The sequence below is a fragment of the Calonectris borealis genome, chromosome 6 (genome assembly GCF_964195595.1).
Source record: "Calonectris borealis chromosome 6, bCalBor7.hap1.2, whole genome shotgun sequence".
NCBI classification, from domain to species: Eukaryota; Metazoa; Chordata; class Aves; order Procellariiformes; family Procellariidae; genus Calonectris; species Calonectris borealis.
In genome coordinates, this window is record NC_134317.1 from 7,445,336 (window position 1) to 7,473,080 (window position 27,745).

Sequence of the window (27,745 nt, forward strand, 5' to 3'; positions counted from 1 at the left end):
CCCTATAGAAATAGCAAAACAAGGTTAACTCCAGCAGACTTTAACAGACTTACAGGAAAAACCTTAGTTATTTTTATTAAATGGTAAGCAGAACTGTTTGCAAACAATGTTATTTTCTTTCAAAATCAGAAAAAAAAGAGATATTTAATAGCAATGGGCACAGCGGAAGTGAATGGCCGTGCAATGCCAGCTCCCTGTAAAAGGTCTGTTAGGGTGCAGCGTATGGGAATAAAGAGTCCTACAGGCTTGGGCTGTCCAAAAGCAGACAGACACACTTGCCTACCTGCTCCTCTCACTTTTCTTCCTCTCTCCTTGTCTCTTGATTTGAGGAAATCCATTACCTAAGTGATGTACAACCTTCCACTTTCATCTTTACTTCATTACAAAGCCAGGAGAACCATAACAATCCAATATTTAAATTGGTAGAAGCTATAAAAATCAATGGAATGGATAAACAGAACTATAATGGGGAAGAATCAACACAGGTTCTACACCAAAAAAAAAGCCATACTTTAAAAATAGAGTCTTTTGGAGGAATAAGAAAGCCTATAGATAAAAATATACCTATTGACTACATGAAGCAGGACATTACCAAATTCCCTGGCTCAGGTTTGCACCCAGCAGCAGTCTAGTTCCTGTAATTAGAGAAGACACAACCTTAACTATACGTGACTGGTAACGTGCTCCTAAAATGGCTATTACCATTTCAGAAAGAGATCTTGAAGTCATTTGAAGAGTGGTAAGAAAACACAGAACAATCAGTCCTGATGAAAGAGACACCAGAACATAATGAAATACTGGAGCCCAAAGCATCCCTGGGCAGGGTGTGGTACATGGGATAGTGCGCTCCCATTTGGAAGACTGCACATAGTCCTATTCCCCATTTCAGAAAAGGATAGTAAAATTAGGGAAAGTCCATAGAAGGATGACAAGGATTATTAAGGCTTTCTTTCAAAAGGGGGATTACATAGACTGACTAAAACTGGAATTTAAAAAAAAAAAATTAACGTGCATATGCGAAATATATGCAATATGAAAATGAGCAAGAGGAAAGGGAAAAAGGAAAAGAATATTCACTACTCCTTATACCATTAGCTGATAGGCAGCAGTCTTAAAACCTTATAAAAATATAAGGCATAATTCAGTTAGAAAGCAAGAACTGTAAGGAGAAGGAATATAATTTATTAGACCAAAGGAGATAGATAGCAAAAACAAATGCTCTTTCAGCATACATCATAGCAGGTTTATGAAGTGTTAAATTTTGGACCTTGTTGCTCTAGGATGCTTGGATGCCAGAAGTACAAATTGTTTCAAAAAGTAATTTAGACTCATGGCGAAAAGTCCATCAGGGCTATTTGGGTTATTATCCCTAAGGTGCAGGCACCATCTCCAGCTCAGGACTTCTAAAGCTTCAGGCTGCCACAAGTGGAAGGAAATGCATGAAAATCTCTATATTTGCCCTTTTCTTACACAATTTCCCCAAGCAGCCAGCATGGCCAGTGTTGGGGACGAGGACAGCCCCAGTGGGACTGTGGGGTTGCTCACTACAGCTGCTCTCTTGGTCTTATTTGAAGAAGGGGAAATCCAGGTTTGCAGAAGGTCAGGGAGAAACATACATTTATTCTCACACACATCATCCTCTGGCCTTACATCAAAGAAGAAACTACTAAGAAGCATTTATCTGATTAATGTTTTCCAGCTATCAACCTGTCCATTGGGACATCATTCGTTAGAAGTTGTGTCTGGATTTGTGGTGTTCATCATTTTTCTTCTGCAGACCTCACACAGTCAGTGGAAATTCCTGCTAACTCAAACGTTGGATCAGAGCCAGCGTTTCCACAAAAAGAAGAGGTTTTACAGCTTAAGAGAGGAAAAATTATTTAACTGCTTGGTCAAATGAGATTCCAGCTTGGGTCCTGATCTTGATTACTGAAGGAGAACAAAGAACACCACAGTATACCCTGATAGGCATCAGGAAGAAAATCATGAAGTCCAAAAAATAGTCTGTAGCATAACAAGCAAAGTCATCTATAATAGTTTTACGTCCAAGGCTTGATGTCTGGCTTTTCCTTTTACTGTCAGCAGGGGGTTCCTTTGGCTAAATAATTATAACAACACTATTTTTTTTTAAAAAAGTTTAGATAACACTCTCTTCAAAAAAACATATGCAAATACTCATTTTGCAGCTGATCAATTTTGACACACCTGGCTATTAAAATGTTAAGCCTTCCATGAAGACACTGTAGTTAGCTGAGAGGAGCCTACCAAAAGTATCTCTTCAAGTTGACATCCCCAATAATGATTTTAAAAGTACCCAGGCAGTACTTATTGTACCCATCACTCCAGGCCAACGCCCACAGGAGACACATCTAACTCCACACACAAAAGTGTCACTCACTTCAGCCAACTCACATACATTTAACTTGGAAAAAATAGAAATTAATATTAAATGTACACGTAACTGTTACTGGGTCTTATAGTGAGAGCAGAAACTAGTTATCTTTCAGAATGAGATATTTGGAGGCACGAAAAAGGCTTGGCACTCAACTTGCATTAACTTTTGATATGAGTCCGACATCCTTTGTGTTGTTGAAAAATATACCCTCGTCTCGTAATTCTTGTATCTCCATAAGAGTTACATCTAGTAAAACATCCTTAGGTATGCAGTTAAAACAACATAACACTTCAAAAAAGTCATAGTTAATTGTCTGTAAAATATTTCTTTAAAAACTCAATAATTGGAGTCAATATTTCAGATATGTCTTCCGTATATTTTGGGGTTGAATATTTACTGGGAGCGTGTCGGCTACTGGTATTTACATCAGAAAGAATAAAAGTAAACTACAAGACAGTATTACAAGTAGTTCTGACTTAATTGCAAAATTATAATTAAAAGGACTGAAGCATCTACCAATTCAAAATATATTTGCTCTGTTCTTTAAAAGAGTGATATCTATACTCTTGAAACAACCCAAATCAAACAGAAGTTTTTTTACAAGAAATGTAAATGATCACCACAAAGTACTTAAACAAAAAGCTAGAAAGAAGCTCAGGCTTGTTAAAAAAGATCACAGAAATCAAAAAATGCAAAATATAAAATGATAAAAAAATAATAAAAAATAATACAGATTAGTCTCTAGAATTTATTACAAAATGTAAAGAAACAGATATGAAAGATAGTTAGCCTGAAAGCTAAGAATAACATGAGGTTTCAAGAATATTAGAAGCTAAAGGAACCACGCCAACAATATGATTAACTGCCACACAAGTCCTGCTAAAGTCTTCATTAGATAACCTTATCCCATCCCTCTCGGACGTGGAGCGATACATTCCTTGACCTGAACTGAACGCTTTAGTTTCACCGCGCACCTGAAGGACACCCGTGCAGCCACCCCACGCGCAGCCATAAAGTACTTCTCCCAAGTACCTGGTTTGCTGCCCTTGCTCCAGCCAAGGCATGCACACACGTTTCTCGCCAGGAAACCCCAAACAGCCCTACACCCAATGCTTTTTTAATATATTTTTCTCTACCCTCATTTCTGATGTGGTGGTGTTACACACTGTCTTGTCAATGCTCAATGTGCAGCATTGGTAAAATGCTCTGAGAGTTTAGGTACCATGCTTCCGTCCCATCAGCGACGACTCCCAACACAGAAACGTGCTGCAGCTTGACCGTGGAGGGTAAAAGAAAGGAAAAAATGATAAATTGGCAACAGATCCGTAATCTGCAAAGAAAAGATCTGTTTCTTTAATACGCCAGAAATATAAACTGATATCCAGAATAACACTTCGGCTTGAATGAGAGATTGGAGATGTGGCCTGTCAGATTATGCCAACTGAACTGAACAAAATACCAAAAATTTATCTATGTGATCCATCACTCTGAAATTACTGCAGACAAACTGCTGATTTACCCAGAGGGAACCAGCTATGGACATGAATTAATATTTCTTCTTTGTTAAAATGAAAATAGTATATCCTCTCTTAATGCAAGGTATAATAAAGCAAAAACTGCACGTGTTTTCTCATCTATTCCTCTACCCCTTTTCAAACGGAAAGGCCATTAGCCAATAACAGAAATGGATGCAGCTGCAAAGCGAATGGAGATAAGTGGGGAGATGCGCAGCCACGGCTGTATCACGCTGCTTGATACGGTAAGCTATGAGTAAGACAATGGCTGTTACCCCAAGGTAATCCCATGGCTGGGATTTAAATATCACCTCCAGAAAAAGCAGTTCCGAGAACCACTCCTAGATGTAGTTTATCAGAGCTTTGTACGCTAGTGACAAAACTGGCCCGTGCTAAAGAGGATGACCATGACCCATCAGCAAGACTAAACTGCAACCAGGGAACTACACAGAGACTTTTGAAACAAAGAAAGAAATCAGCTTGGAAAGTATGAAAAGCATGATTTTGTTTTTCTTATTAGCAGAGAGGAGAGAGCAGTGGGAAGAGAGCAGCGGCGTGGATCTCAGCCTAGGGAGGCAGATCCCATGGGGCAGATGGGTGCAGACAGGCACAGAACCCACGTTCCCCACGGGAGGGGACCCCGCACGACTGGGGATGGGGGGATACAACTGCGGGGGGAGGGTGTGGTTTTTTTGTGGTGGGGGGGTGATTAGAAACTTTTTGAGATTCATTATAGAAAGGTGTTTATAAATTTATACTAAGCGTCTTGTACTGTAGCTCATCTGGTGCATTGCTGATATTGGTCTTGAATGTATTGCTGGTTAATTATGTCCCATTAATAAATCAATGAAGCACTTTGATCCTGATTTGATTTATATTAGATTATTTGAGCAGCTTGTCCCTGCAGGAAGGAGGTGTCATAGCTTTCCCTGCCCATCTTTCTGAAAAATTAAGACAGAAACTTAACATGGTCAACAAAATTTTACTCTCAAACATTTTATCACTAATTCGGCCACTTGAAGGAAATTAATGATGGATGTTCAAGAACTGACCAGGGAGAAAAGGATCTCCCATGATTTTAGAGGGAGTAAAACACCTTTGCTTGAGAAAAATAATGCCATGTTGACTTGCAAGCCTGACCACTCTAAAAACGCATAAAAGGCCACGATGATTTTGGGCAGTTAATGAGTTTTAATAAAAAGTTTATTATTTCTTTAGTTAAAAAGCTTACGTTAGAATGAACACCTGAGGCCTGACAAAACTATTAAACCACAGATACTCTCTGTGTTCACTCCCGGTCTGTTCACTCGACCATTTTCCCCCAAAGTAGACCGGCACACACGACAGCGCAGAAAACAACCGGCAGGCCACGGAGCAGGAGGACGCTTGCTACAACAGCAGCGGTTAGCGTCTCACAATTTGTTATATTGGATCTGATTGTTATTTTTCTGCTGCAAATTCTGTTTTTCTGGAATTCCACTAAGCTTAGGTAAACTATATACCAGGTACCAGAGTTTAACCCTCTGTTGACTATTCCCTATAACAGCATTTGCTCCCAAAGCTATGAATTTAGAGAAATGGGGGAAAAAAAACAATCTAAGGAAAGTATTGTAAAAGAAGAGTGACAATTACATTCCTCTTTATTGATGACCCTGAGCATGGTAACGTGCTGACAAACATCCTTCTTCCCGCGCTCTCACAGCCCTCGGCGCAGTATGTCCTACACGACCACTGACCTTCATTTTGCAGTTTTTCCTCTTTTCCCGACTGATGCAAAGCTTCACAGGGACAGGGGAGAGATCCAGGCAAGAGCAGGGAGGAAACGGGGCTTGAGTTAGCAGAGCAGGGGCAAAAGAGATAAAAGAGATCACAGCTCTTAGAAACCCTCACTCTTTTACTTTCTTTAAAAGTACCAAAAAACTAGGTGGTTTCATTAAAATTAGGAAAAATTAGGATGGCCACCTGCCCTCACTAGTTAGCGGTACCCTTTGAAGGAGCCACTAAGGTTATTTGGGAGCGATTTCTTTCCAGAAACAAGATTTACACAGGAGTTTGTATGCTTGAGATGGTAGAGCCCGATCTGAAAGGAGAGAAGTCTACTGGCAAAAGATATTCCCTGGAAGGTAAATGTATTTATTCATTCTATGGCCTTTCTGCCTTATGTTAAATTTATGAGCTTTTATGTTCTGCTATATTTTCAGCTTTCAGCTCAGAAAACCACAGTCGTGGCACAGAACGAAAAAATCCCATAAAGTCAAAAAGCATAAAAAGAGATTTAACTGTCTCCTCTTAATTTCCTTCTTCTCTCTGGGATAAATCTTTGATTCAGGCTGAACGGCTCAGCTACTCTTCGGTGGGGACAGGGGAAATGCAAACCTCCTGAAACTGCTCCACAGCTTCTGGGCTGTCACCGAAGCCCAACCAAACACATCCCAAGCCCATGGCCCAGAGACTGGGATGGTGTCTACTCCCTGCCCACCCCACCAGTAGCTGCAGGTCACAGAGAAAGAGGGTTTTTCTGGAGCCTCTACGCCGCCTGTGCTGCTGCCATCTGTAAATGCCCACATGAGTTCGGTACCAAAGCCACATCAGCTCCGTCCGATCCGTCTTTGACAGCTGCAAAGTGCTGAGCCCTAATGTATGACAGTATGGTGGTCAAAATTATTCTATTTTTGAGCTATCACACACACAAAAAAAAGTTCTTGATGAGGCCAGGCAGGTCTGCCAAACAAAATCTCTGTCTAAAAATCTTCTCAAATTACAAAAAAAACCCACCTACTTTATTTAGCTTTGGTTGTCCTCTTTCCCTCCAAAGGCTGTGAGCTATAAATCTCTCCAGAACAGAGCCCATTAACGCAATCTCTAATAACCTGTAACACCGACGGTACCAGCCAGCTGTCACCACTGCACCTATTCAGGCTTTATATATTGCTCTTGGAAAAAAGCAGGAACACAGTACCTGGGTTTTGTTTTTGTATCAGAAGAATGCAAGGCTAGAACATAATTATTATGTTTAGAAAAATGATACAAGAGCTACACAATAGCTATTTTATCTATCATCCCGCCTGGTTTCTAACTGAGGGGAAATCAGCCAGCCTTAAGAAAAAGACTCCAAGATGGGTTACAATAAACTGAACAGGAGAAAATGAAGCTCTGAAAATTAAGCTTTAGAATTTTGTAAACTTCATCTACAAGACTAAACTTCATCCTTCCTTATTCTCACAATTTTTATTCTAAGCAGCTGTGATATTTCGAGCAACTCCTTAAACCTACACCTGAAGCCATGCAGATTTTAAGAAAATGCATTTCTCTGTTTCATTTATATATGTAGAATATAGTACATAGAGAATATATATTTTACTTGGGTTTGAGGAGAAACCGGAAAAGAGTGTCAATATTTAATTTTAATGTCACAAAGCAAAATTCTCTTTCAGAGAGCTTTTCAGAAACTCGACTCCTGCTCTTTGAGATAAGGAGGTTGGCAGCATTGAAACTTGGAAAAAGTTTTAAGTTCCAAAACTCCATTCTTATTCTCTTCATCACCTGCATATGGAATAATTTCATTTGGTTTTGTTATACAAAAAATGCTGCTGCCCTCATTTCTGAATCGAATCACTAAAATACTGATTAGACCTAACATTTTAAATTGAAAACACGACTTAAACAAGACAGAGTATGTACAACAGGAACTCAAAAGATTGGATTTCTATTTTTTCCTATTTAATTTTATTGTCTTCTCCTCCTATTGCACAAGAACCTCTCAGCTCACGTATGTTTTCTCTCAGTGCTGTATGCAGCCCAGTCCAGCTTTTGTTAGAGGATGCTAAGCCCGGTGCTGAAGGTGGACTTGGCAGCACGGTCTGACTGTGAATGAAGTTGGGCCGAGAGCATCCCAGGCGTACGGTGCTAATGTGGTGAGGTCTGCACTGCTGTGAAGCAAATGTGAAGCAACAGTTTGGGGCACATTTGAATGTTCCTGACTCTCATGATGTCACCCAGCAACACAGACGATGCTGTGAAATGTGCAGTCCTCGAGGTTGGCAGAACAGATGGAGCCTTAACCTTTACTGGAGACTCCGGTTACACAGCTTCTGCATCTTAAATAATTTATACCATCTGATCATATGGGAGCTTCAGCTGTGGAAACAGATGATGCTGAAACAAGATCTGATCCAATCTGTTCACACACCACTGTTCAAAAACTGGGAAAGGTGAACAGGTCATCCGGCAGCCCAGGGCCCTTAGAGGCATGGGACTTTCACCCCCAAACACTTGTTTATAAGTGCATATAAAATGACTCGGCGTAGGTTTGTGGTGCACCACATTTGCTTCAGCTAATCAGCTTTAACCCAATTTTGCTCTAAAACCAAGCAAAAGATTTCCCCAAATTACAGTTCAGATGCTCTGCAGATGAAGATATAAGTTAGGCAATCACTGTATACGTTATCATACAAATATCTAAGTAACAAACAGTAGCTTGCTCTTAAGACAAAATATTTACAAATGTTAACAGCGCTTTTGCAGGACTGGAGTGGCGAAAAGGACCCCAATTTTAAATACACTGAGAAGAAACGTTGGGCTGAAGCAGCATTTGTGCTAACTCTCAGGACGGGCGCTGCTGCGCAGGGAAGCCTGCTCCAGGGACAGGCAGGGCTGCGGACGCCGTCAGCCCCAAGGCGGGCGCGGAGCAGCCCCGCAGCGGCGCACGCCCGCGTGCGCAGAGCGGCGGGGTGAGGAGGTGCGAGCGAGGAAGCAGCACGAGTACGTTACCTCCGTCAGCCTCAGGGCTACAAATACCATTCCATTTTTAGCATGCCTTTTTAGACAGCTGGGGCAGTCTGAAAGCTCCCCTAAAACCATTTTGGAGAAGCGTATTAAAGCGAACCAGCCCCGGTTCAGCTTACTTTAATATTCCAGACTAAAAACTGTTTTATAAAAGCTGATTCATGAACAGACCAAATATTGCTGTTCTGGGATGCACAACAAAGAGCGGGGCAGATGGTCAGGGGTGGCAGCAGCTTCGCTCATCTGATTTTAATCCATCACCGCAACTCCGTCAGAGCCCTCAGACACGTGCATTTCACTTACTCACTAGTTCGGTTCATGCAAGGCATCCAAAAAAAGCCCGCTGAACAAGATGTACAGCTCATATTTACTGTTCAACCCTGCCAGCATTCCTGGTTTTTTAAACAAGCCTGGAGAAATAAATTTGCTCTTGGCTGAACCTCTGCCAGGTTTTCCATCCTAAGTGCCTTTTAATCGGATCGCCGCTAAAACTTTTCAAAAAACAGTATTTAATGAAAACAAACAGATGGATAACTGCCGAATGTCACTGTCAGATTGTTAACATGTGTCATCACCAAGTTTTAATAGCAAAACTAAAAAAATTGAGAGTTATGACAGGGAAATACGGTTGCTATAGAAGTCCAGCTTCCACAAACACAATCTTCCCAGCAGAGCGCAGCTCCTACGCACAGACCGGGCGGGCGCCCGTGTCAGCGTCTGCGTGCACGCTCACCCACGCAGGTCCCACACGTGGGCTGGTCTCACCCCCCCCTTCCCCCACCCACCCCACAGCATCCTCCTGCCCGCCATTGCTCATCCTCACCACGTCTGCTGCAGGGTGGGTCACTTCTCAGACAGCTAATTCAACAGAAAACCTTTAAAAATAGATAGAAAAAAACCATAGTTTCCATCACATCAGCTAACTGAATCGACTCATCCAGCACAGCCACCCAACCTGACCCGCTGAAGAGTGGAAACCTCTACTCATGGAGGACACAGCTCCCTTTGGCAGCAGTTCTGCAAGTCCACGCTGTAACCTCCTGCATAAATACACCTGCTTAAACAAGTTCCAAGTTACCAGCTGAGGCAGCTTCTCTGGAGGACAATTCCACTTACAGCAGGTGCTGCTCATACGAATGAAGAGGAAGAGCCGAAGGAGGAGAGTTTGGAAAGATACACTGGGGATACAGCCAAGGAGATGGCAGACGCCAGGTTCTTTCACCCAGCCACATTCATGCTTCAAAATACCTGCATCAACATTATGACGCCTATTTCTAAGAATAAAGCTGAATAAAATGATCAATGGTTTCTCCCTCTACTTTCCATAGGAAAGCAAAGCACAGAACCTGTTTAAACTTTCTTTCTTTCCTTAATGAAACTCTTATTGATTTTTCATCCTTGTGAATCGTTGCCTTGGAGCAAATTCTTTTAGCCTCAGGTTCTTACATTTAATTTGTATGTATGCTTAAGGGAAAGTTTATCAATAGAGTCTCCAGAGAGATACTAAAAGGGTTTTATGAGAAAGTTATGAAATTTTACATATGGCATTTACCAACCTAGTTAAAAAAAAGCAAGCCTAGAATAATGCATGACACCAACAATCAGCAGTTTCACGCAGCATCCTATGCCACCTCCGGGCAGCTGTCAGTGCGTAAAGACAAGGGACATCAGACTGAATAGATTTATGTTGATAAAGAGTAAAAATAAACACCACAACAGAAATTCATTCAGATATATAGATCTTCCACATGTTAATAGCTACCTGAAGAGAAGCTGACCAGAACGCGTGTTTGTGTCCACAGGATAGCAGGACAGTTATGGGCACTACAATGTATATTCAGGCCAGGCATGATAAAACTGTTAGGATTTTTTAAAAAATTTTAAAAATTCATCAGCAATACATTAATAGACAGCTTTGCCAATACCGTCCAAAGACATAAAAAGAAACAAATCTCTGATAATTTATTCTTAAGCTAAAATTTGCCAGCTGCTTCAATTGCTATTTACAGGGGGAAAAAACTAAAATGCTATGGACCTTTTAGTTCTCATTCATGCAAAATATGCTAATTTTACTAGTCAATGGAGGAAATAAATTTATAGGCCAACCGGCATCATCCAGGATACAGTAATTCAATTAACTGTTAGCCAGGTTCATATCTAAGAAAAGGAGATATGCTTTTGCTTAAAACTCAATATTTTGCATTGTGATTAATATTTTCTAAATGGCACTGTCCACAAGTAAAAAGGATTGGCTAGAATTGGTTCCAGAAGACCTGAAAACATGAATCTTTCACAAAGTATCTAGGCTTCTGGGGGAAAAAAAAAGGGGGTGGGAGGAAATCAGGCTCTATAAAACTTACACTTTTACAAAAAAAGTTGAATCAAGTCTGTCGCTCTATCAGTCAGCCTACCTGCTGTCCTTGAGAGGTGAAGGCAGGAAGAAAGCTTGATGGAAATCATCTTTTCCCCGTTTTCTCATGCATCTATCTTTTCGTTAAAGTATCAACTTACTAGTACTATCCTAATGGTGATAATACAATTGTCCTTAAGCATCTCCCAATTACCTGATTAAGGAAGGAAGTAAATAGGGTTACGCCGATAGCATCAATTAAAATCCACCAGCAGTGATCTATAACGGAGCCTGCAGTGTGCTGCCCACGCAGCTGAGAGCAAAGCAGAGGAGAGAAACCACTGTCCGTCACGGGGATTAGACCGAAGAACAGACTCCGTGAGAAGGTCAGACTCACGATCTGAAGTGTGCCAAAGGAAGAAAACTCCTTGAACTGCACAGGAACAAGCACTGGATGAAGCTGAATGGATTACTTATGTAGGATGCTTATTCCACCACAAAGCCAAGTGGCAACACCAACACAAGGAGCAAAAAGGAGATTTTACAGAGACTAAAAAAATTCATCTGTTGCTCATGACAATTAGGTCTTGACTCCAAAAGAGTGTAAGAACTGTAAAAAGTTATATTGGGATGACAAAAGGTTAGGGAAATTCTTAAATTCTCACAAAACAGCCAATACCAAAATACTGAGATTAAAAGAAAGAACATTTATAAAATCCTACATGAAGCAAACATGAAGAGGTTGCTCAGCTGCAAGATAACTGAGTAATGTAACCTTTCAAAGCAGCAACAAAAAGCGATTAGACCATCCCTCGGATTGAAAATGATTGATTATTACTGCTAATATTGGAATTGAAGTTGACTGTAATGCTTTTTATGTAATTGCTTTATTGAATGCTGCATAGCTTTATTTGGTAATATATTCAGAACATTGCGAGTTTACCATTTCTTTAGCTCCTCATACACTAAGACACACAGACATAGTTACAATGTATTTATCCCAACATTATTGTATTAAACAGCATATACTAAGGTTAGCTACTGACCTGTCAGTTAAGGTCTATGGGGAATCTTCTGCCTGCAGAATCATCTAGTGGATTTGAGTACCAGCAACTTTCCATCCTCAGCATCTGTTCACCGGTTTATTCCATAACCTGTATCAAAATACCTTAAATCTGATTTGGGGCCCTGTGTGCTGTAACAATTAAATCATTTTGAGGACTTTAAAAGCTGGCTCATCTATTTTAAAAAAATCCATCAAGGACAAGTAAATCACAGTGAAGAAGATGAATAAGTAAAAGGCTTTTTTTTTTTTTTTAATATCGGAGTACATTAAAATTTCAAAATATCTATAGGCAAAGCAGGGATTTTTTTGTTTGTTTTTCACCCTTGTTTTCATTCAAAAAAGCAGCCTTCAATATTTAAATGCAACTGCATAGAATTACATTTTCTCATCTGCTTTTCAATTCAGTTGATTTGTTATCCCCTGGTGTCACTCGCTGCTTTTTTGGAGACAGTCCTAGCAAAGGTCAGCGGTCAATAAGCCATCAATAAATACCTAACATGAGAGTGAAAATTTCAGGCTGCCCGAGCTCCCATTACTAAACCAAGCAACACGTTTGAAAGCTCATAACAAAAAGCATAAAGTACTTTAGAGAGTTCCAAACATAAATATAATGTTACCTTTAAAGCAGTAAGTATGAAAAATATCAAAGGAGGTGTGTAATACCAAGCTTTATCATCTATTGCACACGTATATTGACTTAACTGAGACACACTCACTTATCTACAAAGCAAAAATTGGGTTTTAAGTACTGTACTTTGCAAGACCCTTAGGGCACAATAACATTAGTGTCATCATTTACTCTGACTTCCCTGTCTCTCATTTGATCCCTCTCCAGTTTTCCAAACATTGCAGCTATGTTTCTATTTCTGCCACTACACCAGCGTCCTTGGCTAGATGGCAACACAATTATACATGGTTGACATATAAATACACGCAAAAAGTAATGCATAAACATGCACACACATAGACACTAACACGTAAGCGACATATTTAAGACAGACACACCGTATAACTTTCATCCCAGTGCTACACGTGCAAGGATATACTTGGCTGCTTTTTTTTTGCATACTTTTTCATGTTTGGAGGCAATTCTAAAAGTAAGGTTTTCTCAGCACTTTGCAGAGGAATGCAGAAGATAGAGGATTGATAGTTCCTTATGAGAAAAGTGTGATCAATAATAGTTAAAGTTTGGATAAACCCTCATTATCAGATTTCTACAACTTCAAAACAAATACATGTCGGCTGCCTGTTAAGCACAGACACAACTTCACACATTACGAGCTCACTGCTGACAGTGAATAAAGCTAAATTCGGGAATACACATCCGCAGAATCACAAATTTTCACGTTAATAATGATTTAAATCAATATAAAACTATACTTGGATTATGAAATATTTAATGCCAGTAGAAAAACAGATGTACTGAATTAGTTTAACTGAAAATATTGAAAGCTTATCTAAGTTACTTATTCTAGTCATACAATGTACACATTTAACACAGAGCTGCAACCAATTTATTGAAATTCATTTTTACTTCTGCTTGAATTCAGCATTACTTTATTAATACAAGCAAGAATATTAAAGGAATGACAATAAAAACTTTATGCAAGCATTACCTTATGTGCACCATATTTAATAAAAGAATTTCTGAAAAGTTCCTGGTGTTTTATCATTACAGCCTCCTTCTAATCCCTGTCTGTAAAAACTCCAATTCTGTACTCCATCCAGGCAGCTGATTCAAAACTACGCAGCTAATACACATCAGAATTTAATAAAGGTAGAAATAACTTTTCTATATCCAGTGTCTCCACTGTGAAGATTTTCAAAAGCTAGAAGAAAAGTGCTTATTTTGCTTAAAAGCAACTGGGTGATATAAATCAATTTAACTAATGGGTCAAAAGATCTTAAAGATGTCAGAAGTACTGAATTTATTTTTGTCTTCAGCAGCTTCAAACTTGTGAAATTTATGGTTATAAATGTCGTACTGTAGAGAAGTAAAACATGCCTCACACATAGGTGGATATTTTTAAACTATTGATATTTGAAGGTCTTTGGATCTCAGGGGTGACAGAATAAACCCCAGAGGACACCAATCAGTGAAAAAGTTCAGGTGATAACACAATAAACACCAGCTATCCCCTCGCCCTGTATTTAATCACGTGGCTGGCACCACCAACTGTGTCTCATACTTCTGTTGACCTATTCAACAGGTCAATAAAGTCCCAATAAAAGACTCGTCAAAGTACCTAACCTTACACATTTAATTTTTTAAGTATATTGAAAATGTAACACTTTAAATGTCAGGATTTTTCAGCAAGTCATACGGCGTGAACTATTATTGCAAATAAAGCGTAGGAACAGTTCCAAAGTTGCTGTTGACTATGCTGGGGAACATGAATCCTTTCATTAGCGCTCCGTTCTGCACAGGGTATAAACATAACTGAACTTGTTCGCAGCTACTTGGGCTGCGCTGGTGGCATCAGCCCCTTCTCAAAGTCTTCTGCTGAAAGTTTGACAGCGCTGCTTTACAAAGAGACGCAAAAAGCTTTTAAAACCAGATACCGCGGAACACAGTGCGGGGGGGGAAACATATCCATGAGCGGGCAAAACCAAGCATCAAATATATTCGGTTAAGATAAATAACTTGGGTTTACTGGTACCTTCCCCGGGAACAGTTGGGTACCAAGTCGAGCAAGCTGCGGCGCGGCAGCGACGTGGGCTCCGCGTTCAAGGCACTGGGCTGGCTCCTCTTTGAACATATGCCCTTTCAAGTGAAATTAATCACACTCTTTATCACTCCTGCAGCATCTGGAGCCATAATCATTACCCAACTGCTGAGAAAGAAATGAAACCACTAATCGCACGGGGAGTAGGGCTTAGTGTTCAGAGCAGGAAAGTTTTTATTAAGTTCTCATTTGAAAAGTGATTTTTCATGGCTAGCTTTCCAGGACATGCCACACAAAAGCTGGATATACTTCAGCAACTGTCTACAACTCATCCCCCAGCATATAGAGCCAATATATTTAGAACCACTGTAATGAGGTTTTAACATGCTTTTCCAAATTTAGCTCTATAATCCTAAATTGCTGTTATACGCAAGTATGACATGGAGATACATTTAACCATAAACTTTAAAAGGTCTCTAGAAGAAGGAACCTGCAGAAGTCTGCAAAGTGGAAGACACCAGGCAACATAAGGACCAGATACTGCCTCTGGATTCACACACCACACTCCTGATCTCAGCAGGAACTCTCTAAGCAAACTGAAGCTCATATACTCGAAACTACTAGATACAATGAAACGCCCACTTAATATATCAACTAGCTGAGGGTGATTAAAATAAGCCATATGAACACTATGTCAATAATCTAGATTACCATGAAATATCCCCCATCCCTTCTAACTTCTCCATTTCGTGTTCCTGGCTTTTACCATTCGCATTTATTATCTAAAAGAAAAAATGAAAAAAGATTAAGCGGATTACAGCAGGACTATTCCCATACATACCAGGAAAAAAAAAAATCTAGGGAAATACAGGTATCAGTGGGCAGACGACCCAAAACTCGTGTCCCTAGAAAGAGTCAGTTCCATTATCTGCATTCTGAGAACAACAATACGCATCTTAGGGATTTCTAATACAATTTTGGATCTTTTCACCCACAATAACTGCTGTACACAAGAGCTGAATGAGGAAGCGATTACCCCGATATATTGAAATCGTTCAATTAAGCGGCTAAGTGAAACTCTTATTCTAACTAACTTAAGATATAATTATTAAAAAACACCTGCAGAGTTCTGAACAAGGGCAGCAAAATAATTAAATCTAGTGCTCCACTGAAACAGGCTGAAAATGTGATCATCCATTTTTAATGCTCCGCCTATTCGTAACAACAGAAATCTTTCCAACAGCTGCATTCAATTAAAAAAATATTAACCCCAAGGAAAAAGTACAAAAACATCCCCATCTGTTTTTCTTGCCACTCACTGTGCTTCTTTTGTGAGTGAAATATGTACAACAATACAATCCAACAAAGTTCAATGAAAAGTACCACAATTCCAGTAATAAGCTATCTTTTTTTTTTTTTTAAATGAACAATTTAGAAGAAACCACTTTTGCAGATTTTCCCGTGACCCGCAGCTCTGTTCCCATAGTAACTATTGAGGAAAGAAAAGGATAAGACGCCTAACTTATACTTTTCCCAATACCAACAAAAAAACAGAAAAAAGCACCTTATTCTCAAAAACTATTATTCTCAGGAAGGGAAGAGGGACATTAAAAGATTAGTGTGAATCTCCTGTGTAATCTAGTTTAAACCACCACCTACTGAACGTTTGATGGCGGTTAGACAAAGATATTTGTTAAAGCGTGTAGTCTTTGTGTAAAAGAACTATTGAAATAGTTTTGCAAGCCCAACAATAACAAAATTACCAGGCACATGCTGTAAAAGCTTACATCTGAACTCAGCAAGCACCGCCGTCAGTCTACAGCCCTGCTGCTGCACAGTACTCTTCTCTGCTGAGGAACGAGTACCCTGTCTATTATCTCCAAGCATATAAAGTGTTAATTTTAACATATATTTCAGTGTCATTTCAGTTCCTCTTTTGCTTGCCTTTTTAATTTGACTGATACTCTATGTTTCCCGTATTGCTTGCTGTAGTGCGTTTCTCTAAGAAAAAGTACAGAAGCCAAGGATTCTTTCTTTAAGCAGTGCCACCAAGAACGTTTCACTGGTGTCTTCAAGTCCCTACAGGAAACCAGAGAACATATCAGGTTTTACAGACAAGGAAAAAGGGCACCAGTTTAAGCATTTCTGCATCTCTGAGCATGCTTTCCAAACCATAACTCCTCCAGGAACAATTCTGATGTCTCTGACACTGGATGGCATTCTCTGGGCCAACGGGGCAGGTTCTTCAGCCATGTCCTATACGCAGAGCTTTTAGCCCTGTAAATTAAGGATTAATCCAGAAGCTATGATGGACAGGACCCAGGCGGGTATGCAATGGGCTGCTGTGGTACATTTATCCAACACAGCAGTAGACCTCAAGCACCTGGAGGACAGGCCAGGCTAGAAGATGAGCTTCCAGGAAAGCTTTCCGTAGGAAAGGTTCTTCAGGAGAGAGATGGAGCTCTTCTCATATACGTTTGTCCAGTTCTCCAACAAACTCACCAGTATTTACTGCCTAAGGACACAAGGTCTCCACCAACTTTGAAATGTCTCACCCACCTAAATATTATTCGTACCATCACTGCAAAGGGTTATAAAGTAAGGCCACAGACGCATCTCCACAACTTCAAGACAAGTTGGATTCAACTGTTGAGGAAAGAATACCAGATGAGGACACCATATCAGAACTGGAATGATAAGGGTGAGGTGAAGCAGCAGAACAATACATTATAATATTTAGAGGTGTGTGGAAGAGAAAGGTGAAAATGTGGATAGGAAAGGGTAAGGAATAATGAGGAGAGAAAACCAAATATTTAGCAATCTGAAATTGCACTCCTGTCTAAGGAAATATGAGATTAGCTTTGAGGCCACCCTTAAATCTTCTCAAACATCAGTGACTGATAATCAGCCAGCAGATTAAGTTTTGCTGCTAATGAAATTTTGCAAAACAACTTTCTTTAAAGCTTCAAGTATTATTGGTTTTTTAAAAAGTTTTGCAGAAATAAAAGCATAATTTATATTGTCCCATAAAATATTCTTTGTAAAGAACTATTTTAGACAAATTTGGAACTAAAGTACTATTTTTAATATTTAAATCACTTTTTAAATAGCTACTTAATGAAACTATGTCAACAGATTAAAACCAACTAAACTACTTCAAATTAAACTGTTTATTACAAAATACTCAAAAAGAGCATCACCTATGTGATTCTGAGATATTTTAAGCCAGGCACTTCTAATTAAAATTGTAAAATACCAGTGGGTGAAATCTCATCTGAGATTTGATATAATTCTGAGGAGCAATGCTAAGAAAAGATTTAATTTGACAAACCAGTTCAAAGAGAGTATGTTTACTAACAGAGGTCCAGAATAGCTTGGTATCCTTAATTCTCAAAATCATTAGGAGCAACTACCAAAAGAAGAGTTACTTAACTTAAAGAATAGTCTGGCTCAAGTACAAAGATATAAACTGGTCATGAATAAAGTTACAGGTAAAAATAAGAAGGCTTATTATTTTAGAACAACTTTTCAATCATCAAGTTTATGACAACAATCTGACTTTCAGAATGGAACTTAATATTTTTTTAAAAAATTATTTATTCATTGTTGCTGCTGTCGATATGACAAGATTGCAATCTATAACCTAAGAGAATCACTGCAGTCCTAAACTCTTAGTATAGTGAAGAACCTCAGAATCATTCAAAGTTTGATTAAATCAAGGCTAAATTTCCACTTTAGAGTTTAAATATTTAAAATTCCATCCACCAAGACAGCCTAAGAATAACCTACAATTAGAACATTTGCCACAAAATGACAAGTTTGGAAGCATCAGACAGTCAGAAATGTCATAAAACTTTCAGATGCCACACAAAGATCACTAAAAAGACATTGGCACTTCTTTCATGAATTGTTGTCCTATCAAATAAAAAACACAATCTAGGATAGATTATCATTCTTCATCTTGTAGAGCTTTTGGAAAAATATCACTTGTTGCAGAGCTATCTTTGAATCTCTTTTAAGTAGGTTTGAGCTCTACTGTCCTTTGAAGATCCGGACTCCTTTTAACATTTGGTGTACGTAGGTAAAAGTTTGTCTTTTAAGACATAAGGTCAAAGGTACTTCCAAACCAGCACTTGGCCTTCCTGAAATTAAGATCTTGAGAAAGGGCATTTTATGGCAGTATTATCTGAGAACAGAGAACAAAAGATCTTTTTCATCTTAGCCATAACTGGCTCACCCACATTCACAAGTAGTTCAAAGGTTCCTCCACGTTAGAAGTTGTTCTCTGAAAAGTTCATTTCGTACCCTTTTCCATTATGGATTGTTTCTGAAGAAAGACTAATGATCAAAACCCATTTGCTAACCCTATTAAAAAGGGCTTTCAAATATGGGTAATAACTCTGAACTAAAGGTTTTTTGCGTTCACCTGGGGCAAGAGAACTTATGGCTCACTACACCCAGAAGCCTACAAACTCCAGAAGATTAAGGGTTTCTTCCTCAGGTAAAAATCTCTCTACTGTGATCAGCTGTATTACAAATCCATTTCCCAGTCTGATATCTCACTTTCAGTGCTCTTCCATTCGTAACAGGGAGTATGTCCCTGCTGGGCTAAACTGCCATCCCGATTCATTTTTTGGAGAGAATTACAGATGGAGAACTCACTGGGACACCACATCTGGGTTTCTAATAGTCCCCTTCCTCCCTTCCGTAGTAGACAGAGTATTATTTCCATGTTAAATAGCATTTTTACCACAATTAGAGAACTATTTTCCTCAAAATCAGAGCATTTTCATCCTACAAAACCATTTTTACAATAGATTGTAAATATATTGTAAAAAATACATTTTTACAGTATTTTACAATATTTTACAAATATTCCCCTTATTAAAAAAAAAAAGCCACATCACTGCTTTAGCTCTGAGAGCCACCTTTATGGGGTATGTCCCTTATCCCTTTCATTCTGTTAGTATTTTGGGGAAAATATTAACTATAGGGCCACAAAAATGATCGGGGAGTGGAACGCCTCTCCTATGAGGAAAGGCTGAGAGAGTTGGGGTTGTTCAGCCTGGAGAAGGCTTCGGGGAGACCTTATTGCAGCCTTTCAGTACTTAAAGGGGGCTTATAAGAAAGATAGGGACAGACTTTTTAGCAGGGCCTATTGCGACAGGACAAGGGGGAATGGTTTTAAACTAAAAGAGGGTAGATTCAAACTAGATATAAGGAAGAAATTTTTTACACTGAGGGTGGTGAAACCCTGGCACAGGTTGCCCAGAGAGGTGGTAGATGCCCCATCCCTGGAAACATTCAAGGTCAGGTTGGACGGGGCTCTGAGCAACCTGATCTAGTTGAAGATGTCCCTGCTCATTGCAGGGGGGGTGGACTAGACGACTTTTAAAGGTCTCTTCCAACTCAAACTATTCTATGATTCTATGAAAATAGCACATGCACGGTTACTGAGGTCTAGTTTATGAAAGAGCTGAAGACACCAGCAATGATGGTGAGACTGCAACCTGCCCATGCAGCAACTGCAACTGTCTCTGGGAAGGGCTAATTTTCAGCATTTTGTAATCCTAATTATCAGCCCCTCTCCTGCAAAGCATCCAAAATATTTCCTGTGTTGCACATATTTATTCTTAATTAAAACTTGAGAACTAAATCTTAGAGCTTCACCAAAAGATAAACCAACTAGAATCATGCTGTGGATGCATGTGTGTATCAATATTCTATATACAGTTTTAAAAGCTTGAATGGCCATCACTAAAACGTAGACATATTTGCATTACAAAAATTCCAGGCACTTTTAGGACCATTCAAGAGTTGAAGAAACATGGTGAAATATGCAAATTGTTAATTGGCTATTGCATTAAACAATATTAATTTACAAGGATTTAGATCCAATTAAATTTTCTCAAGATTTTATCACTAAAACTGCTCTGTTAGTTAGCAAGTGTCGGAAAATTATTCAGCTATTTGAGGTTGCCAAGTAATTTAATTGATATAATTATTGCTTTCATGTAGGCTGGTGGTCACAAAATAAGTATCTGACAAGAAATGTCTTGAAACCAAAAGATACAGTGTATAGATATTTAGACATTAATATATCATCTCTAGAAACCAAAAGCTGAAACTAAATGGTTTTAAGACAGGCCACAAAAAAGCAAAATGCAAGTGATAGCCCTTTGAACAGCTGAGGGAAGAGTATGTATAACCTACCTCACTGCCAAGTTCTTACATTTCAGAAATATAGAGCCTAGGTTTTTTGTAGATGCAGAGATTTCAATACAATTGCTTTCGCCTATACCAAGACCACCAAGCGCAGCATGAAAATCTATGAGTCTTCCTTAGATAAAGCCAAGGATTTAGCTGAAAAAAAGCCTGCTTTATAAACTTCAGTCCTGATATGATGCTTCCCCCACCCCCCCATATTAAGGATGCATCTCTGGACTTCTGTGTGCTAGGAAAATTTACTTTAGTACATATAAATTCATTTTCTTAAAGTCAGAGCTTACAGTAGCATAATCTTATTTAATTATAAAGCATGACATTTCAATAAGAAGTTGAATTTCTCTGCAGCAGGTAAGTAACTTGCCATGCTTGCAACAGACAATTTAAGATTTAAAAACAAAACAGATCATCTCCTTTCCCATTAGGAAGTGCTCATTTCTCATTAGATTGTTTCATTAAAAAAAACACAACAGCTGCAGGTTTTCTTTTTATCAGATCGGATCTGCTCAGTTCTGACATTAAAAGCTACTTCATTTTAGGTTCACTGTGGTGTGCTTTTATTTAATTTTTATCATTTTTTTTTGTATTGGCACAGAAGTCCTCAAACTATGGGATGATTTTTTAATTATCATTATACAAACCACATATCTCATTAGGTCAAGATCTCCATGATCTACATCCCAAAGTTATTTTATTATTAATATCCTGCCGCAACAGGTTATGTTAACCCTCCTACCTCTCCAGATCCACCTGCTCCATTCAAGTTACCATCCCTCTCTTCCCAAAACATTTCCCTGTAATCTTTTGAAAGAAAGATACACCTTTGTGATTAACCATACCTGAAAAATCATTTCAAGCAAAGTAGAAAAACGCATAATAAAGCAAGCCACATATGCCACCCTGACAGCAGACTGGCATTTATACTCTTTTGTAACTAATGTCAAGGTCACTGCAATTTTACTTTGATATACACGCTTCCATATGCTCTGACACTGCAAAATACACTTATCTCCTTTTAACCAAGATCTTTGCCAAATAAGTACCATTCAACCTACCGAGAGAAATCTCAGCCCGTTGTGTTACTTCTTAGAATGACTGCAAAAGACCAAGACTCAGGATTTAGAAATGCTGCTGCTTCACTACTCTACTACTGCAGAGAAAGTAGAGGCTTCAGAAATAATATTTTGTTTCTTAGCAAAACAAAGTGTTTAGGGTGAACATACCATTCTTTTCAACCTAGAACTAAACAGTTTGGGTTTAGATATAACTTTTACCTAATTTTCAACAAAATACTCCAATGAAAAAAATGAAAATTTTTTTTTTACAAATATAAAAATATTTAACTGGAGAGAAAAAAAAAAATCTTTGTTTTTGCCAAACAGGACAATGAATTTGGCACAAGCTCACAAGTTATTTTCATTTGGAAAACATTTCACTCAAAGTTGTTTTCTACCTCTCATCACTACATAAGCAGAGAAAGTGCATCAAAATACTGTTCAGATTTAAGGTTTTTAAAATTACTCTTGCGAGCTGAGATATTTCTAATTCATCAGGGGAGTCAGAAGAACTGACAATTTTCTTCTGCATCTGGAATACAGACCTTTACAATGAGCTCATCACGGGGCTTTCAGAGCATGGTACCCCATGTCCACACAAACCTGTGCACCACCTTTTCTTAGTTCTAAATACATCTGCCTCAGATGCCTTTGAAGCATCGAAACTCTTTATTGTCAGCTGGAAACATCAAGTCAAATTAAATTTTTATGACTTCCAATGCACACCCCTGAAGACCGAAGGTACAATACACTTCAGAACTGAAGAGGAGACAGACAGCATTGAAGGGTCTAATTTGTCTTAAGAAAACAACTCTACCTCTTTCAAAGCTTGTTCAAAAATCACATAAATAACAGTGAAGTGGAGAAAAACAGTTTATGTTGTTTATTTCCTCTTCAATTTACATGCAAGACATCGTAAAAAAAGTCTTTAGAAATACAGTGTCAGATTGTACCTAACCAGCACTTCACCAGCACTCAGCCTCCCATCCCAGTGGCCGGGGTGAGAGGCTTGCGTTGATCCTACCAGAAGGACAGGAGCCCTCCCAGAATAATCGGTTCATTATTCAGCTAATTCAGTCTCTTACCTTCTGTAGAACTATAATTAAAAAACAAACAACCAAAACAGCAAAGAACGTCTCCAAAATAAGGAGGGAAATTATTTTTCCATGAAATTTAATCGCTCTGTTGCTCAGTCATAAAAGGCCAAACCTGAAAGGGATCCTGGGCAACGAAACCTCTGGTTCAGTTGCATATTTTTGATGAAGTGCTTTGAGTAAACATTTCCCACATTTGCCAATCTTTCCATTTCATTGAACATTCTTTGTTGTTGTGTTGTGCTACAAAATAAGCATCCAACGTGTCATGCTTAGTTTTATGCATCTGTATTGTACCATTTCTTACTCACCTCCTCCCTCTCACTAAAAATCGCAGTGTTATCAACGTGTCTTCGCAAAAGTTTCCAAACGTTGTGCATGCCCGATTTTGAATGTTCAAACATTGCATGTACCCAATCTGACTGATAGACAAAAATAATTCACTAAACATACCAATGAAATTATAAATAGATCAACCAAGAGTATGGACTTCTGGCTCAGTTCATCCTGAAAGATGCTGGTGTGCCCTTTTCATTCAAACATGAAAAGAAAATTATTAAATATTTCAAAGGAAGCAACACTAGGATGATGATATCAGGATCCAGTAAAAATTTGGCTCTTGGATTAAAAGCATTAAGGAGTCTAGAATTACTCTAGAGTCACTCTGGTGCATAACTGCAACAGACATGAAGATTACTAATTTAAAATAGAGATTAAAGGCCCCTATTTTTCCGTTACAAAAAAATTTAGACCAGAAGACATTATCAGGCTTTTTAAAATTTATTATTGAGCTAAAGCAGAATGGAGAAAGGGCAATCACTCCATCCTCGAATACAGGAATTATCTAGTAGCCAATATATCTTTTTCCTACCTGTTTTCCAGACAAACTGATGACCTCTCCTGGCTTCCAGATCAGCTGTTTGTAACATTAAGAAAACAAACAGAAGGAAGGACTTCCCCAGTCTCTGCCATGCCCAATGAGGAGAAACCCAGTTCTGTTGTAGAAGCATAATTCAGATAATTGAGTCTCTTGTCTCCTTTGGTCCTAGAATTAACAAAAAAAGAAAACACTTGCTAAAAGACTTAAAACGCCAAGGCAGCAGGCTCAGCCCAAGGGTAACCTGGCGGCCACTGTGCATTTCATAGTCCCTATGTGCCGGATTCGTTGAGGACAAGTCTGCTAAAGCGGCTTCACTTGGAGAGAAAGAGAGGGAAAAAAGGCAGGGGGGCAGAGAGAGGAGAGGGCCTGCTCCCGGAGGACCTGCAGTCCCATCCTACAAATACAGCCATCGTAAATGCTTTTAGCAGGTTCTTAAGAAGAAATCTGCCAGTGCAAATAAATGGCAAGGGATCTGGTAACAGTCTGTGATGTGTCCCTTCTTTTCTCCATTTAATTTATCTTTAGCATGAATATTATCGTGTTATAGGCAGGCTAAACCAAAGCTGAGAATAGATTCCAGATGCAAAATTCAGCTCTGAATACAGCCCCCACGTCCTACACTTAAGATCCCTGACAACTGAAATATCAGACCTGTATGGAACTGTTTCAGCTCCATACCATGTGGGAACATGGGATACACAAAAGCAACATAAGAAATGCAGCAGGAAAAGCAGGGAAGCAAGGGTTGCTTATCACTACATGATGAACCAGCCTGAAAAAGAAAACTAGGCATTATTCGGGCATTTCTCTGGAATTTGGGACTCGCGTTCAAGTCCCATCTTTGAGCTCAACCAGCAACCGGTTACTCCGGAGAGGTCTCTCTGACTAAGGGATTTTAATTAAGCTCTCCAATACGTCAGATGAATACCAGAGCCACGTTGGATTGAGACAGGAATGGATCAACTCCTGTTGCTGGAGCAGTTTTACATCATACAACTGATTAAAATAATCACTGTGCAGCGTTGGAAGCAAGGAGGAATGTCTCCCTCGGTCTCCCATACAAAGCAGGAGCCCAACTTCTAAATGCCTGCTGCAGCGAACATCCATATTGTTTACATACCATGGAAAAGCTCCAAAACAAGACAAATTAAGACAGGCATACAACAAAATAAAATCTTACAGTTTCTGATTCAGCCTAGTAATTCAAATCTCTGTTTATCTCGTCCCAAAGGACGACCAACCAGCCACTTACTTAGGCAGATTTTACATGAGTTTCAAGATATTTTGGATTTGTCCACGTTCAAGTGGGAACAGTTTTGAAGTCTCAAAAAATGTTCATGGTACACGCCACATCAAACAAGAGCTAGTTTCTGATATAAATTTACATACTAATTTTTTTTAAGTAATAGCTTTTGTATTTATACTATGTTTAATTTCTCAACATATTTCTACTTATTAGTGATTAATCCTACTTTAATAGGTAAAGTCACATCCGTATTAGCGTAAGGAAAGCGATAACACCTGTCTTCAAGATTCGTCTTCAGTGGCATAATCTTGGTGATTTTCATTAAAATTATCAGTTATTAGAGGTTTGGTTCAGAAAATTCCATTACATTCCCAACCTTATGAAAAGCAACATTGTCATAATACATAATACACAGCATCAGTCTTGATAAGAAACTGAAGATAAACCTGAAAATAGTACATATTGAATATACAATAAAACTTTTAATTTCAAGCTGTATTTAAATTACTTTGAAACAGTTTCTATCATGATAAATTCATGCAATTATATTTAATCAGATATTGACTAACTACGGTGGAAGATACAATGTAATATCTGTTATCTGGTTTAGTTCTTTCTTGCATTTCAGATGAACAGCATTTCAGGTAAAACCTGAAAAACCATCAAGCTGACCAAATACAGTAATGCAGGCAAGGGACCAGATTTATTGCTTTGCTCATGTCTTCCAGGTTACTTTAATTCAGAATTCACATTTAATTCAGAATCCAACCCGCTCAGTCCCAACACCCGGACAATGTAACACAGACCACAAGTGGCCTTACATGAAGCAGAAGTGAAGCTCAGAAAGCTTGAGGATCCTTCAGAACTGAGATGGAGAGGACCTCATTCCTCCCCAGTGCAAATACAGTAGGGAAGTCCTCGGGGGGAAAAGAGGGGCCCTCAGGCATCCTGCAATTAATTTTTTTGGCAGGTCTAGATGGCTGCTCACCTCACACAGAAGAGCTGAGGAGGAGCGACTCGCCCAGTGTCTTCAGCATTGCAGTTACCATCTACGATGGTCAGAAAACGGAGTCACCGACTTTCTGTTAAGGGAAAGAGAAGGAATTAGTGACATTGGCTCCAACACCGTTCACACCCAAAAATGCAAAACAAGGAAAGAAATTATTCAGATGCTCAGACTGAAGTGCTGGAGGGGAGCCAGCACGCCCAGCCCTGCGCAGACAACACTCATCTGAATTGCAGGGCAGCTCTCCAGGTCCAGAAGAACGCCATAAAAACAACATGTCTTAAACAGCTGGGGGCATGAAACGGGCAAATCCAAGGAAACCTCAGATAGCAGCTGATAAAGACACCGAGATTTTTAATGAAGCACCAGTAGCGCTCATCAGCTGCTTTCTCAACGCACTGCTTCATCTCAGCATTCAAAGGGTCAGTAAACAGCAATAAATCCCTGGGAGCAGCAGCCTCCTGCCCAAAACAAGGGGTTTCGCATATGTTCGTTCTTTGGGCAGGACTACAAAAGATAACTGGCTGCTGCTCCCCACAGAGCAAGAACAGCGATTACATTAAGTCAGAAAAAATAGAAATAAATTAGACACCATGAGACTGATTCTAATCTCACCCACCCCAGCCGAGCTCAATAAAGTCCACTGATTTACACCACAGCAAAGCACAACGACAGTTTGTCTGTGTATCTAGGTTTGTATAACACAATTTGGAACAGTAGCTGTTCTGTCCTGATACGATAAAAAATTATTGCACAGGCAACATATGCTATCTACAGAAACATGAATAAATTACATTACGAAGGCCACCAACACTTCACATCAAATTTAGTTACAGTATATCTCAGCTCCCAAATGTGTCAGCATGGCTAGCTGTAAGCTGGCAAATAGAGAGGAAAAATGGAAAAAAAAAAATGAAATTTACATTTTAAAAATTGACTTCACCAAGAGTAGTCATGATTAAATTCATGCAATTGCTTAAATACGTTCGAGATATGTGTTCTACTCTGAAAAATATCTCGCTTTTCCAAAACTGATTATCTGGATTTATTCAATATCCTTCATAATACAGGCCTGGCCAATTATAGTCTGCACTAATAGATTCTCAAGAAATTATATAATGTGGTGGTGTTTTTGTATATTTGAAGGATTAGACACAAGCATCCTTTTAGTTTTGTTTGGTTTGTATGGAATCTTGTTCAGAAAAACAAAGGTATCATACATTAGCTGTAATGGCTGGGAATACACAGGCAGTCTTGCAAAAGCCACATGCAAGTTTTCTAATGATCATTAACAATGCATTTAAATTATCTAATCCACTGCTAATTCTCTTAATGCCAGGATTGAATAAAACTAGTTTTGGATAACAGACTTAATTTAAAAACCTACATTTCTGCTGAAAACACGGCATTCAAGTATAGTGTCAAAGTGTTATAAATAAATACATGTGCATACAGCTGACAAA

The 27,745-nt window shown here is 39.0% G+C and overlaps 1 protein-coding gene across 1 annotated transcript in view; it reads right to left on the bottom strand.

The window, feature by feature from the left end:
* Window positions 1–24,160, bottom strand: part of THSD7B (thrombospondin type 1 domain containing 7B) — a 271,437-nt gene extending 247,277 nt beyond the window's left edge. Inside the window, exon 1 of the mRNA XM_075152722.1 lies at window positions 24,022–24,160. Coding sequence (XP_075008823.1) covers window positions 24,022–24,160 — 139 coding nt within the window. The remainder of the gene's footprint in view (window positions 1–24,021) is intronic.
* Window positions 24,161–27,745: the final 3,585 nt, after the last annotated feature.